At 55.1% G+C, this 13,897-nt stretch overlaps 3 protein-coding genes across 3 annotated transcripts; all 3 read right to left on the bottom strand.

Annotated features, from left to right (window-relative positions):
- Positions 1-3,925: 3,925 nt before the first annotated feature.
- Positions 3,926-5,578, bottom strand: LOC134210539 (uncharacterized). The gene has a single exon (XM_062686583.1). It carries the CDS (start codon positions 5,576-5,578, stop codon positions 3,926-3,928), a length of 1,653 nt encoding a protein of 550 aa, XP_062542567.1.
- Positions 5,579-6,046: 468 nt separating this feature from the next.
- On the bottom strand, positions 6,047-8,344 carry LOC134210538 (uncharacterized). Its single transcript, XM_062686582.1, has one exon. The coding sequence runs from the start codon at positions 8,342-8,344 to the stop codon at positions 6,047-6,049; it is 2,298 nt and encodes a 765-aa protein (XP_062542566.1).
- A 4,187-nt stretch (positions 8,345-12,531) lies between these two features.
- Positions 12,532-12,942, bottom strand: LOC134210537 (uncharacterized). Its single transcript, XM_062686581.1, has one exon. The coding sequence runs from the start codon at positions 12,940-12,942 to the stop codon at positions 12,532-12,534; it is 411 nt and encodes a 136-aa protein (XP_062542565.1).
- Positions 12,943-13,897: the final 955 nt, after the last annotated feature.

The following is a 13,897-nucleotide window of genomic DNA, read 5'->3' as shown; positions in this document are numbered from 1 at the left end:
CTTCCTCCATGGCGACGAGGAAGAGGGTAACGGCGATCACCGAGCCCTGAGGGACCCCGGTTTCTTCTTTGGTGGTTTTCGAAGTAGTGGCACCTAGCTGAACTTGGAATGTTCGCTCGAGCAGGAAGTTTTTGATGAAACTCAACATGTTTCCGGATAGGCCCCAGTGTGCCAGCTTTTCGAGTACGCCGGGGGTCCACGTGCGGCTGTAAGCTTTAGAGATATCGAGGAGATTAATTCCGTATGCTTACCCTTTGCATCCTCCAGAATTTGGGTGAGCGACGCTAGGTAGGTGTTTGTTCCACGACCCGGACGGAAGGCGTGCTGTCGGTTGTCTAAGCGGCCAGTACTTTCAAGGTACTCGACCAGCCGCCTGTTGACCAGTCGTTCCATCACTTTCGACCCGACGTTGGTTAATGCGATTGGGCGATAACCGCTTGCATCATTTGCTTGACCATTTTGCTTGGGAATGGGAACCACCAGGCTGGATCGCCATTCAGCAGGGAAGGTACCATCCGCGAACTCCTTATTGATTGCCGCTAGGAGGGCGATTTTCCCGCTTGGAGGGAGGTTTTTGATCATGGGGTAGCCCATCTCGTCTGGACCAGCCGATTTGCCTTTACCCTTTCTCAGTGCAAACTCCAGTTCCGCCATCGAAAATGGTTTGTTGAAGCAGTCGTTTTTGTCGGGTGGGACCTGGAACGCAAGGATCTTTGAGGAAGGATCTGTGTGCTTCTTTCTGAAAGCTTCCGGGTACTCACCGAAAGAGGATTGTCGGCCGAAGTGATCCGCTAAGGCGTCCGCTACCATTGCTGGATCCCGCTGGATCGATCCGTTTACGGATAGTGCGATGCCCTTCGATCTGCGCTTACCGTTGAAGCAGTTAATGCGCCTCCAGAGTTCGGTGGTCGATTGCTCGTCGTTAATCCCGTCGAGGAATTCTGTCCAGGATTTTTCTTTCGCCTCTCTTATGGTCTGCCTGCAGTCGTTCCTTGCTTCCTGGTAATCGGTGTGGATGCGCTCTAGCAGAGGACTATCCGGTGGGTAACGCTTCTGGGCCTTCTTATACGCACGGAGACATTTGCGCCTTTTCTTGACGGCTGCTTTGGCGGTTTCGCTCCACCAGTGCACGGCTTTCCTTCCCGGGTTAGGGCTTGTCTTCGGGATGGCTTTACCTGCGGCTTGTAGGATGGTGTTGGTGAGGTCGGAGATGGAAGAAGTCGGAAACTGGGACAGCTCGCGTTCGATCTCCCGCTGAAAACTGCCCCAGTCCGCTTTCTCGTACAGCCAACGTGGTCTCCGGGAGATTTCGGTAGGTCTGCTGTCCAGCGCCACGACGATCGGCGAGTGGTCGCTCCCTCGTGGGTCACCATCCGTGGACCAGAGTAGTCGGCCAACCACCGAGTTCGAGGCTAGTGTAACATCGATGGCTGACTCGACCCTTCCACGTCGGAAGGTCGGGGAGCCGTCGTTCAGCACGGTCAGGCCGGCATCGGATGCCGCGTTAAGTATCATTCTGCCTCTTGCATTGCTTGAACGACTGCCCCAAGCGCGATGGTGCCCGTTTACATCTCCCAGTATGATGGCTGGCGATGGCAACTGCTCGAAGGCCTTGAGGAGCTTGTCTTGCAGGTTGGGAATTTTTCCGTTGGGAATGTAGATGGATCCGATGGTCAGTGGGAAAGGCCATTGAATTCTCACCGCCACCATGGGGAAATCCACATCCACGGGGATCTCGGATGCGGGAACTTCCTCGAGGATTCCGATTGCGGCGGACTGGTAGACGTTGCTATTCACGTCGGAGTACCACTTGTACCGGCCACCTAGGGAGCGATTCATTGCTGTTGTCGAGGCGCGATGGATCTTTTTTTTTTTTTTTTTTTTTGTGTCTTTATTAAAGAGACTTTCAGCCCGAGGCTGGCTCGTCTCCGGCGAGGGAAAAGGGGGTATAATACATAATATTTTACATAGAAATTTGATAACCTAGGATCGATTTCGGCCCTGAAGGGTGCCGTGGCAAAAAATAATGTTGGTCCTGAGGGGAGCCGTAATAATTGATTATTCTAAATTTCAGTTTCCAACGAGGTTGGTGCATTGTCCATGTCATGTCCGTAGTGTATAGCGTTTTTCCGGTGGTGATCTGGCGTGGTAATTTGTGTTCCGTGTTCCATAGAGTTGTCAGGGTGGGTTTGCAGGGGTCAGTATCATTTGGGGGGGGGGGGGTGTTGTCAAATCCGGTAGTATAGTTTGCTATCCTTTAAAAAGTTGATGAGCAGTCGTTCGTTGATGGGATTGTTGTTGAGTGCCTCGACCGCGTTGCCGATGTTGTTGGCTTGCCGTGCTCCTTCGTATTCAGGGCAGTTGTTGATGATGTGACTGATGGTGTTTCTACATTGGCAGGTGGTGCAGCGATGGTGGAAATCCCCGGAGCCCAGGTTATGCGTTAGATTGGTGTGCCCCGTACGCAGTCGGGACAGCACCATCTGCTCACGGCGGTTGGGCAGGTCTGTTCCGGGAAGGGTGGAGCCCTTAACCATTCTGCATAGGTTCCGCTCCTTGTGCCACTCGTTAGCCCAGGCATTGCTCACCTGCTGTTTAATCCAGCGCTTCGCATCGTCGGCCGGGACGCTACGGGTAATCAATGGACTGGCTCTGCCGATGTTAGCCAAGATGTCGGCGCTTTCGTTGCCAGCGATGCCAGCGTGGCCAGGGACCCACATCAGGGTGGTGTTTTCATCGTTGTTCTCCTGGATGGCCTGGATGAATGGATGGCGATTTGCTGCGGAGGGCAGGGCGGAGAGGGCGCTAGCCGAGTCGGACACGATCAGCATGGGTCCGCTGCACGGCTGGGACACCGCTTGAAAGATAGCAGCGGCTTCCGCCGAGAAGACGGAGCAGGTGTTCGGTAGCCTGTGGGACTGAGTCGAACCGTCGGTAGAGTCGACTCCGATACCCACTTGCCGGCAGCTCTGGATCCATCGGTGTATCTGACCGTGTGTGTCCTGTACTTGGCGTTAATCCGTTCACCGAAGAGTCGTTGAGCCAGCTGCTGGTTGGGGTTTCTGCGTAGCTGGGCTTTTAGAGACCAGTCGATTTTCGGAGCCTTGGAGGCCCAGTCCCTTGGACCGAGGCGGTGAAGTCCAGCGATCTTGGGGAGTGGTTGCTGGGTGGTACGGTGAAACGCTTCGTCGGCCCTGCCGAGAAGGTGGCAAGTGCTGTTGGAGGCCTTGGTTTTCTCAAGAAAACTGACGGTTTTGGTGCTGAGGGAGGCGATGACTTTGTGGCGGAACGGTATTACGCCGGCCTCGGCGCAAGCGATGTCTGCGGGCGTTGATGGGAGGTGCCCTGAAACCAACCTAACCGCGCGGTTGTACACCGGGGCTAGGGAGCGGGTGATTTCCGGCAGGTTCACCGAGGTGAGCTCTTTTTTTTTTTTTTTTTTTTTTTTTGTCTTTATTATAGAGGTTTTCAGCCCTTGGCTGGCTCACCTCTTTTGCAAAGGATAAAAATACATTTCAATTTGTTATTCTAGTGAAAGAGAAAACGGTCCAGATGGGTACCATTATAAATTTTTTTTTTTTTTTTTTTTTATCTTTATTAAAGAGACTTTCAGCCCAAGGCTGGCTCGTCTCCAGTGAGAGAAAGGGGGTATAATACATAATGTTTTACATAGAAATTTGATAACCTAGGATCGATTTCGGCCCTGAAGGGTGCCGTGGCAAAAAATAATGTTGGTCCTGAGGGGAGCCGTAATAATTGATTATTCTAAATTTTGGTTTCCGACGAGGTTGGTGCATTGTCCATGTCATGTCCGTAGTGTATAGCGTTTTTCCGGTGGTGATCTGGCGTGGTAATTTGTGTTCCGTGTTCCATAGAGTTGTCAGGGTGGGTTTGCAGGGGTCAGTATCATTTGGGGGGGGAGTTGTCAAATCCGGTAGTATAGTTTGCTATCCTTTAAAAAGTTGATGAGCAGTCGTTCGTTGATGGGATTGTTGTTGAGTGCCTCGACCGCGTTGCCGATGTTGTTGGCTTGCCGTGCTCCTTCGTATTCAGGGCAGTTGTTGATGATGTGACTGATGGTGTTTCTACATTGGCAGGTGGTGCAGCGATGGTGGAAATCCCCGGAGCCCAGGTTGTGCGTTAGATTGGTGTGCCCCGTACGCAGTCGGGACAGCACCATCTGCTCACGGCGATTGGGCAGGTCTGTTCCGGGAAGGGTGGAGCCCTTAACCATTCTGCATAGGTTCCGCTCCTTGTGCCACTCGTTAGCCCAGGCATTGCTCACCTGCTGTTTAATCCAGCGCTTCGCATCGTCGGCCGGGACGCTGCGGGTAATCAGTGGACTGGCTCTGCCGATGTTGGCCAAGATGTCGGCGCTTTCGTTGCCAGCGATGCCAGCGTGGCCAGGGACCCACATCAGGGTGGTCTTTTCATCGATGTTCTCCTGGATGGCCTGGATGAAAGGATGGCGATTTGCTGCGGAGGGCAGGGCGGAGAGGGCGCTAGCCGAGTCGGACACGATCAGCATGGGTCCGCTGCACGGCTGGGACACCGCTTGAAAGATGGCAGCGGCTTCCGCCGAGAAGACGGAGCAGGTGTTCGGTAGCCTGTGGGACTGAGTCGAACCGTCGGTAGAGTCGACTCCGATACCCACTTTGCCGGCGGCTCTGGATCCATCGGTGTATCTGACCGTGTGTGTCCTGTACTTGGCGTTAATCCGCTCACCGAAAAGTCGCTGAGCCAGCTGCTGGTTGGGGTTTCTGCGTAGCTGGGCTTTTAGAGACCAATCGATTTTCGGGGCCCTGGAGGCCCAGTCCCTTGGACCGAGGCGGTGAAGTCCAGTGATCTTGGGGAGTGGTTGTTGGGTGGTACGGTGAAACGCTTCATCGGCCCTGCCAAGAAGGTGGCAAGTGCTGTTGGACGCCTTGGTTTTCTCGAGAAAACTGACGGTTTTGGTGCTGAGGGAGGCAGTGACTTTGTGGCGGAACGGTATTACGCCGGCCTCGGCGCAAGCGATGTCTGCGGGTGTTGATGGGAGGTGCCCTGAAACCAACCTAACCGCGCGGTTGTACACCGGGGCTAGGGAGCGGGTGATTTCCGGCAGGTTCACCGAGGTGAGCTCCAAGCCATAGAGCAGGCGGCTCGTGATCACTGCGTCCGCTACACGAAGGCGTAAGCCACGGTCGCTGCGGGTCCTCCTCCTGGAAATCAGTTTCATCATATTACTTCTTACCTTGCAGGCTTCTTTGGTCCTTTTGCAGTGCTCTGCGAAGGTCAGGTGACGATCAACTGTAACTCCCAGGAGTTTGACCGATGATTTGGTGGGAACGGTTGCACCGTTAAGTACGATGGGCTGGCCGGGGGGTCGGTGATTACTCTGGCAAACGTGCGTTCTCACGCACTTACCGGCAGACATAACAAAGCCAGCTGAGAGGCACCATCTGCCTACCCTGCTGACGGCGGACTGGATCTTCCTCCGGAGCTTCTTGGGGTGCTCGCCCACTGCCACTAGGAGGATGTCGTCTGCGTATACTAAGATGTACACGTCTCTTGGCAGGTCGGCGAACACTTCTTCCATGGCGACAAGGAATAGCGTCACGGCGATAACCGAGCCCTGGGGCACTCCGGTTTCCTCCCTCACGGGCTTGGATACGCAGTTTCCGAGGAGCACTCGGAAGGAGCGGTCCGACAAAAAATTTTTTTTTTTTTTTTTTTTTTTTATTGACTTTATTAAGGAGACTTTCAGCCCGAGGCTGGCTCGTCTCCGGCAAGAGAAAGGGGAAAGATTACATTTTATAATACAAAATTTGTTATTCTATGTTGGTTATCGGCCCGGAAGGGTGCCGTAGCAAATTAACTATTCTATTTTCGCTTTCCAACAGGGTTGGTGCATTTTCCGTTTGGATGTCCGTGGTATGTTGCGATTTTCCGGTGATAGTTCCAGCGTGGGGCAGTTTGTGTAGAGGTGTCCGTAGAAGTGTCAGGGTGGGTTTGCGGGGGTCGGTATAATTTCTTCGGGGGTTTGTCGATTCGGGTTACCAGGTCGTTAGATTCGGTAAAAAAGCTTGCTGTCCTTCAAAAAATTGATGAGCAGCCGCTCGCTGATCGGGTCATTTTTTAGGGCGTCGACTGCGTTGTTGATGTTATTCGCCCTTCTTGCCTCGTCGTATTGTGGGCAGTTGTTTAGGAGGTGGCAAATGGTGTTCCTGCAGTGACAGATGATGCATTTATGGTGGAACTCTCCTGGGCCCAGGTTGTGCGTCAGATTGGTGTGCCCCGTACGCATGCGAGACAGCACCATCTGCTCACGGCGATTGGGCAGGTCGGTTCCGGGAAGGGTGGAGTTTTTTACCATCCTGCAGAGGTTTCTTTGTTTCCGCCATTCGTTGGCCCAAGCCGTGCTGATTTGCTGCTTCAGCCATCGCTTCACATCGTCGGCAGGGACGCTGCGGGTGATATAGGGGCTTGCTCGGCCGATGTTAGCCAGAATGTCGGCACTTTCGTTGCCAGCTATTCCTGCGTGGCCGGGGACCCACATCAGGGTGGTGTTGTCGTCGATGTATTCCTGGATCGCTTGGATGAACGGGTGGCGGTTGGATGCGGAGGGCAAGGCAGAGAGTGCGCTTGCCGAGTCAGACACAATTAGTGTGGGTCCGCTGTTCGGTTGGGAGATTGCCTGAAAGATGGCTGCGGCCTCCGCCGAGAAGACCGAGCACATGTTAGGCAGCCTGTGGGATTGGGACTGTCCGTCGCTGGAGTCAACTCCGATTCCTACTCTTCCGGCGGCCATGGATCCGTCGGTGTACCTGATGGTGTGTGTTCGGTACCTGGTGTTGATCCGCTCAGTGAAGAGGTTTTGTGCCAACTGCCGATTGGGGGCTCTGCGTAGCTGGGACTTTAGGAAAAGGTCGACTTTTGGAGACTTGGAGGCCCAGTCCCTTGGACCGAGGCGGTGAAGTCCGGCGACTTTGGGAAGAGCTTGTTGGGTTGTACGGTGGAAGAGTTCGTCGGCTCTGCCGAGGAGGTGGCAGGTGCTGTTGGAATCCTTCGTTTTTTCAAGATAGCCGACTGTTTTGGAGCTTAGCGCGGCAGCCACTCTGAATCGGAAGGGGAGCACTCCCGCTTCGGCGCATGCGACATCCGCTGGTGTGGAAGGGAGATGACCCGAGACGATTCTGACCGCGCGATTGTAGATCGGGGCCAGGGATCGCGTGATCTCGTCGGCGTTCATCGAGGTGGCTTCTAGCCCGTACGTTAGGCGGCTAGTGATAACGGCATCGGCCACCTGGAGTCGCAACGCTCGGTCGCTTCGTGTTCGTCGCCTGGAGATCGTTTTCAGCATGTTGATACGTACCTTACAAGCCTCTCGGGTCTTCTTGCAATGTTCGCCGAAGGTGAGGCGGCGGTCCACGGTAACACCCAGGATTCTGACGGCGTTTTTGGTCGGGATGGGGGAGTCGTTCAACTTGATGGGCTGAAGTCGGTGGCCGGATTGGCAGATGTGGGTGCGGACGCACTTGGTGGCCGACATGGTGAAGCCGGCAGCCTGGCACCACTTGGAGACGCGGTTCACGGCCGCTTGAAGCTTTCTCTTGATTGTCCTGATGTGCTTTCCGACGGCGAGCAACAAAATGTCGTCGGCGTAGACCAGTATGAAGATCTCCTTAGGGAGGTCGGCAAAGACGCCCTCCATCGCCACCAGGAATAATGTGACAGCTATCACTGATCCCTGGGGTACACCGGTTTCCTCTTTCACGGTCTTTGATGGCTGGTTTCCGAGTAAAACTCGGAAAGAGCGGTCCAGCAAGAAGTTTTTGATAAAGTGTAGGAGGTTACCGGTGACACCCCAGAGGGCCAGCTTTTTTAGAACTCCTGGGGTCCAAGCCCGACTGTATGCTGAAGATATGTCCAGCGAAGCAATCTCAGTATGCATACCTTGTATCCTGGCGTCCTCCAATATCTGGCTCAGGGATGCGAGATGTGTTCCCGTGCCACGTCCGGACCGGAACGCGTGTTGCCGATCGTCCAGCCTGCCGGTAGCCTCCAGGTACTGGGTCAATCGCCGGTTGACCATTCGCTCCATTATCTTCGACCCGACATTGGTGAGCGCGATCGGGCGGTAACTTCCTGCCTCGTTTGCTGGACCTTGACTCTTCGGGATGGGAACGACGAAGCTGGATTTCCACTCGGAGGGAAGCGTACCGTCCGACCATTCCTTATTTATCGCCTCCAGGAAGGCTGATTTTCCACTCGGGGGGAGGTTTTTAAACATAGGGTACCCGGTGGAGTCCGGGCCTGCAGACTTACCCTTTCCCTTTTCGAGCGCGAAATTCAGCTCGGCCATCGTAAAGGGCGGTTGAAGGGGTTTCCGTCATCCGGTGGAATTTGGAAAGCGGCGATCTCGAAGCGGGTGCTCGATTTTCTTTCGAAAGGCTTCCGGGTAGCTGTCGTAGGAAGACTGTTGCTGGAAGTGGTCAGCAAGCGCGTCAGCAATCACCGTTGGGTCTCGCTCGGTGACTCCATTGATGGATAGAGTGATGCCTTTTCCACGTCTTTTGCCCTGGAAGCAATTTATTCGCCTCCAAAGCTCCGTTGCCGATTGATCCGGATTTATTCCGTCGAGGAAGTCAGCCCAGGACTTTTCTTTGGCCTCGCGCAAGGTTTGACGGCAGTCATTCCTTGCGGCCTGGTAACTGACTCGGAGTTCCTCGATCCGCGGATGGTTGGCTGGGAGGCGTTCCTTCGCTTTCTTGAGGGCTCGAAGTGTCTTGCGGCGGGCTTTGACAGCCGCCTTTGTACCGTCGCTCCACCAGTGGACTGCTTTTCGACCCGGGTTGGGGCTGGTCTTCGGGATGGTCTGTTCGGCTGCGCGCAAGATGATTTCTGACATTTCGGAGATCGATGGAGGTGGCAGTTGGGACAGCTCGCGTTCGATCTCCCGCTGAAAACTGCCCCAGTCTGCCACTCCGTATTGCCACCGCGGCCGGTAGCTGATGTTTGTGGGTGCAGTGTCGAGAGCCAGGAGGATCGGCGTGTGGTCACTTCCTCTAGGGTCCCCATCGGTGGACCAGAGAAGTCTCCGCACAACGTCACTCGAGGCCATGGAAACGTCGATGGCTGTCTCCGTTGACCCTCGGCGGAAGGTAGGAGAGCCGTCGTTAAGGACCGTGAAATTGGCGTCGGCGGCGGCGTTAAAGATGGTGTTTCCTCTGGCGTTGTTTCGATTACTGCCCCAGGATCGATGGTGGCCGTTTACATCACCCAGTATGATTGCTGGAGACGGTAGCTTATCCAGGATACTCACCAGTTTGTTCCTCAGGTTAGGTATCTTGCTACTGGGGATGTACACCGAGACGACCGTTATCGGGAACGGCCACTCGATTCTCACGGCTACGGCTGGGAAATCGGCGACGACGGATATTTCGCTTGCTGGGATGTCCTGCAGAACACCAACCGCGGCGGATTGGTAGACATTCTGCTTTATCTTGGCGAACCACTTGTAGCGCCCGCCAAGGGTACGGTCCATGGCTACAGGCGTGACTCGATGGACTTCTTGAAGCGCTATGGCTATCGGCTCCGTGTTTGAGACTAGCAGCTCCAGGTCACACAGGTTATTGTGGAACCCGTTTATATTCCACTGGAGGGCTAGTATTGTGGACGAGGTTGAGGGTCCGGAACCCACAACCGGCAGAGATGGGGGAGGCGACGGGAAAAAAGTGGTGTTGGACCAGGATTGTGGCGGAGGTGTGCTCCCCCCCAGAGCTCTTCCGGAGGCAGGTCCTCGCCGCAGAGAACTGTGGTTGTGGTGGTGATACTCACATGGGAGGTACCGGGCAGGATGACAGCGTTGGGGCCATACCGTTTTTTGTGGAGCATGTCATAGAGGTCGGCGGTTATATCAGCTTCTAATGGAGGGAATGCTTGGGCTTCGTCCGCTAGTGCGGCACTGGGGCTTTGCGCTTGCGTTTGACTTCCCTCGTCGTCCGTCGGGAAATGGACTGCGTCGAGCACGCCAACTGGATAACGCTTGACTCCGTCGATGTCCCACGCAGAGCTTGGGCTTGGTACTTGACAGATGTTAAGCTTGGCTCCCTCGTCGTCCGTCGGGGAATTGTTTTGCGTCCCGAGTGCGCCATCTGCTTTACGCTTCACTCCCTCGAAGTCCCTCGCAGATCTTGGACTATCCTGGCTGGCAGGGTCAGCGTCCGAGCGCCGGAGGTTGTCCGCCAGTTCCGGTGGGGGTGTAGCGTCCGCACTGACGGGGCCCCGGCTACTCGGATGCTCAACTGCGGCCATTGTAATGTTTGTGGTGGGTGTTGGTGGTCGTGGGGTAGTGATGGTGGGCGGTAAGGTTGTTCGGTTTGCAACTTGAGTAACAAGTACCCTTGTGTAAGGCTCAGTTTGCATATTTCCTTTACTGGGGATATTGGTAAGGTGGGGATTGAAGAGGGTAATGGGAAGGGTCTTGTCGGTTTGGTAAAGGAAATCAATGGCAAAACTGAGCCTGTAAGTTACTTACTTAGTTCCCTTAGGTATTGCGCCACGCTTGGCCTTAGGGTTGGCTGCGTTGTCACTGCTTTCCCCGGAGCCGCGCGACGACCGGTCTCGCTTTGGTGTTTGCTTTGCCGGTGCGTCCGTGATGTCAGAGTCGCTCGAGAAAATGTCGTACACTTCACTTTTGGTTGGCTTGACCTTGGCTTTGGGTGTTTCTTGATCTTGCTTAATCTGGGTCCTTAACCTTTCGATGATTTGGTCCTTCACGTTCAGGTTGTCTTGCAGCTTGGTAACTTGCTCCGTAAGCTTGGCGACTTGGAGTACCAGGTCTTCAATGGTGCCGTTTTTCTGGACTGACGCCAAGCGGGCGGAGACACCACTGTTAGCCATCTTCAGTTCACTCACCTTCTTTTGAAGTTCTTCGATCTCGGAGTCCTTGCTGGATGCAGTTGTTTTTGCATACGAACCGGCTTGACTTGATCCATGTAGAGCTTCTACCTCCCGTCGGGCTTGGGGGTAGGATAGCCCTCGGTCCACCTTCAATCGTTGAACTTCGGTCTCCAGCTTGTAGGCCGGGCATCTTCTGCTTGACGTCTGGTGGTCATTTGTGCGGCAGAACTTGCAGTACTGCTGCTCTGTGCACTGTGGGCGGTTGTTGTCGTCGATGTTGGAACTGGCTTGGTGCTGCTTCGAACAGTTGCCGCAAACTTGTTCGGGACTGGGGCACCTCTTGCTTGTATGTCCGAAATCCCAGCATTTGAAGCACCGCATGGGATTCGGATAATAGTTCCTTGTCTGACAGCGAGTCCATCCGAATGTGACGAATTCTGGGATGACTGTGCCAGCAATCGTCAGTACGATGGCGGGAGTATTGGCCAGCTTACCGTCCTGCGTCCGCTTTTTGATTCTGTAAATCTCACGGATCCCTTGACTGCGGAGTTCTTCCAGCAGATAGTCGTCGGGCAGGTCGATGGCATCGAAACAGGAGACCACGCACTTAACGACATTGAGGTGCGGGTGTTCTACGACTGTCACGGGAGTGCCATCGACGAGCTGCTTCATGGTGAGCAACTTGGAGAACTGTGCCTTGCTTCTTACCTTGAGCACGTACGATGCACCGCGGTTCTCCTTACTAGCGCCATCGATAATCCCTCCGAGGAAGGCTTCCACCGACTTTCGAAGGAGGAAGGGGTTCGCTGGTAGCGGTTGGCCATTTGCGCCTTGTAATCTCAGCACCTGGAGCTGACCCGCACTATTTGTTGTGTCCATATATACTGGGAGCCTGCGTCCCGTATATTCGCCGTCGAGGCGATTCGTTACATGATTGCCATTATCGGGGCCCCCCGGGTCCCCTAGGCCGAAGGAGTGGCCCGAGGCCATCTCCGAGTAACCGCACTCGCGCCGCCGAACCGGCACGGGCGGTTGAAACACGCTGAAACGACGATCCGCGGCGTGTGTGCGATGTCGCGGTACGAAAAACGAAAGCGGTCACACAAAATACCACGCGTCTCCACCACGGGGCGAGAAAATGTATGGGGAGATTGGTACTCACCGGAACACGGATATCTCCGGTGGCCACAGTCCGATTGGGCCGGAGTCGGTTTTGGACGGTTATGCACTTCGCCCTTAGCGCGCTGACCGAGTTTCAGCTGCCGCCGGCGACGGAAAAGTGTTTTTTCACCGCACTGAAAATCACTTGAAAACACGCGTCCCACCAGCCGAATGGGAGCGTCACCCGCCGAATGACGTCACGCCAAAACGAAAAAACGCGATTTCTCCGGAACCGGTGGCCGGATCGGGTCGGGTCCAAGGCTGTGGTCCGGATCAGCCTCCCCCTACGCCCCGACCGAGTTTCACTCCGATACCTCTCAAAAAATGGCGCACTTTTTTTGGACGGTATTTTTCGATTTTTCGCGTTCTGCCAGCCGAATTGGCAGCGTCACCGCCGAATGACGTCACACGCGAAACGGAGGAATTCGGAAACACGCACGGATTGGGTCCGGGACCGGTTTTTTGCCAAAAATGGCCGAACACTTTTCACCACTTCACACGCGGAACGGGTACTTTTGGCTGACTGTCAGCCGAATCACGGAAAGAAAACGCTTGGAAAAAACGCACGACGGGGAGAGAAACACGTCTGTTCTCGTCGCTTGCTTGGACTAAACTGGACAAAAAATTCTTAACGAAGTGGAGGAGGTTGCCGGAGACACCCCAGAGTGCCAGCTTCTTCAAAACACCGGGGGTCCACGCGCGGTTGTAGGCGCGCGATATATCCAGGGACACCAGCTCGGCGTGCTTACCTTGGGACTTGGCTTCATCGAGGATCTCCCCCAGGGAGGCAAGGTACGTTCCTGTACCGCGTCCGGGTCTGAAGGCGTGTTGTCGGTCATCTAGTTTACCTGTAGACTCGAGGTAGTGGGTCAGCCGCCGGTTTACCATTCGCTCCATAATTTTGGAGCCGACATTTGTCAAAGCTATTGGCCGATAGCTTCCGCCTCGTTTGCTGGGCCTCCGTTTTTTGGAATCGGGACCACGAGACTCTCTTTCCAATCCGCTGGGAGGGTGCCACTAGTCCACTCCCTGTTAATCGCCTCCAGAAAGGCGGACTTTCCACTTGGGGGTAGTTTCTGGTACATGGGGTACCCGGTGGAGTCCGGGCCGGCGGATTTGCCCTTACCTTTCTGAAGAGCGAATTCTAGTTCAGCCATGGAGAATGGCCGGTTCATGGCGTCGCCGTTGTCGGGTGGTACTACGAAAGCGGCTATATCCGACGCAGGGGGCGGATGCTTCTTCCGGAATGCTTCTGGGTACTCGGCGTACGACGATTGTCGATAGAAATGGTCGGCTAGTGTATCGGCCACGATCGTGGGGTCACGATGCGTGACGCCGTCGACGGAGAGGGCGATTCCATTGGCACGTCGTTTCCCCTGGAAGCAGTTTATCCGCCTCCAGAGCTCGGTCGAGGACTGCTCCGGATTTATCCCGTCCAGGAAGGTAGTCCATGCCTTGTCCTTGGCCTCGCGCAGGGTTTGTCGGCAGTTGTTCCTGGCGGCCTGGTAGCTGGACTTTATCTCTTCGAGGAGCTGGTTGTCGGCAGGGTGTCGCTTTTTAGCCTTCTGCAGCGCGCGGAGGGCCTTCCGTCGGGCTTTAACCGCTTTTTTGGTGTCGTCACACCACCAGTGGACGGCTTTACGGCCCGGGTTGGGGCTGGTTCTGGGGATGGCGCGCTCCGCGGCGTGCAGAATGGCGTCGGAGATGTCGGTCGTGGATGGTTGCGGGAACTGGGACAGCTCGCGTTCGATCTCCCGCTGAAAACTGTCCCAGTCCGCGTCTCCGTATAGCCATCGTGGTCTGCGAGTGATGTCGGTGGGGGCACTGTCCAGGGCCAGGAGTATCGGCATGT

The sequence above is a fragment of the Armigeres subalbatus genome, chromosome 2 (assembly GCF_024139115.2).
Source record: "Armigeres subalbatus isolate Guangzhou_Male chromosome 2, GZ_Asu_2, whole genome shotgun sequence".
NCBI lineage: Eukaryota > Metazoa > Arthropoda > Insecta > Diptera > Culicidae > Armigeres > Armigeres subalbatus.
The sequence above is the reverse complement of the archived record's forward strand: the minus strand, read 5'-3'. Positions and strand labels throughout refer to the sequence as shown.

What these genes read in the sequence shown, in the direction of transcription:
- LOC134210539 (XM_062686583.1), bottom strand. Translation starts at nt 5,578, where the DNA reads ATGGAAGAAGTGTTCGCCGACCTGCCAAGAGACGTGTACATCTTAGTA.
- LOC134210538 (XM_062686582.1), bottom strand. Translation starts at nt 8,344, where the DNA reads ATGGCCGAGCTGAATTTCGCGCTCGAAAAGGGAAAGGGTAAGTCTGCA.
- LOC134210537 (XM_062686581.1), bottom strand. Translation starts at nt 12,942, where the DNA reads ATGGAGCGAATGGTAAACCGGCGGCTGACCCACTACCTCGAGTCTACA.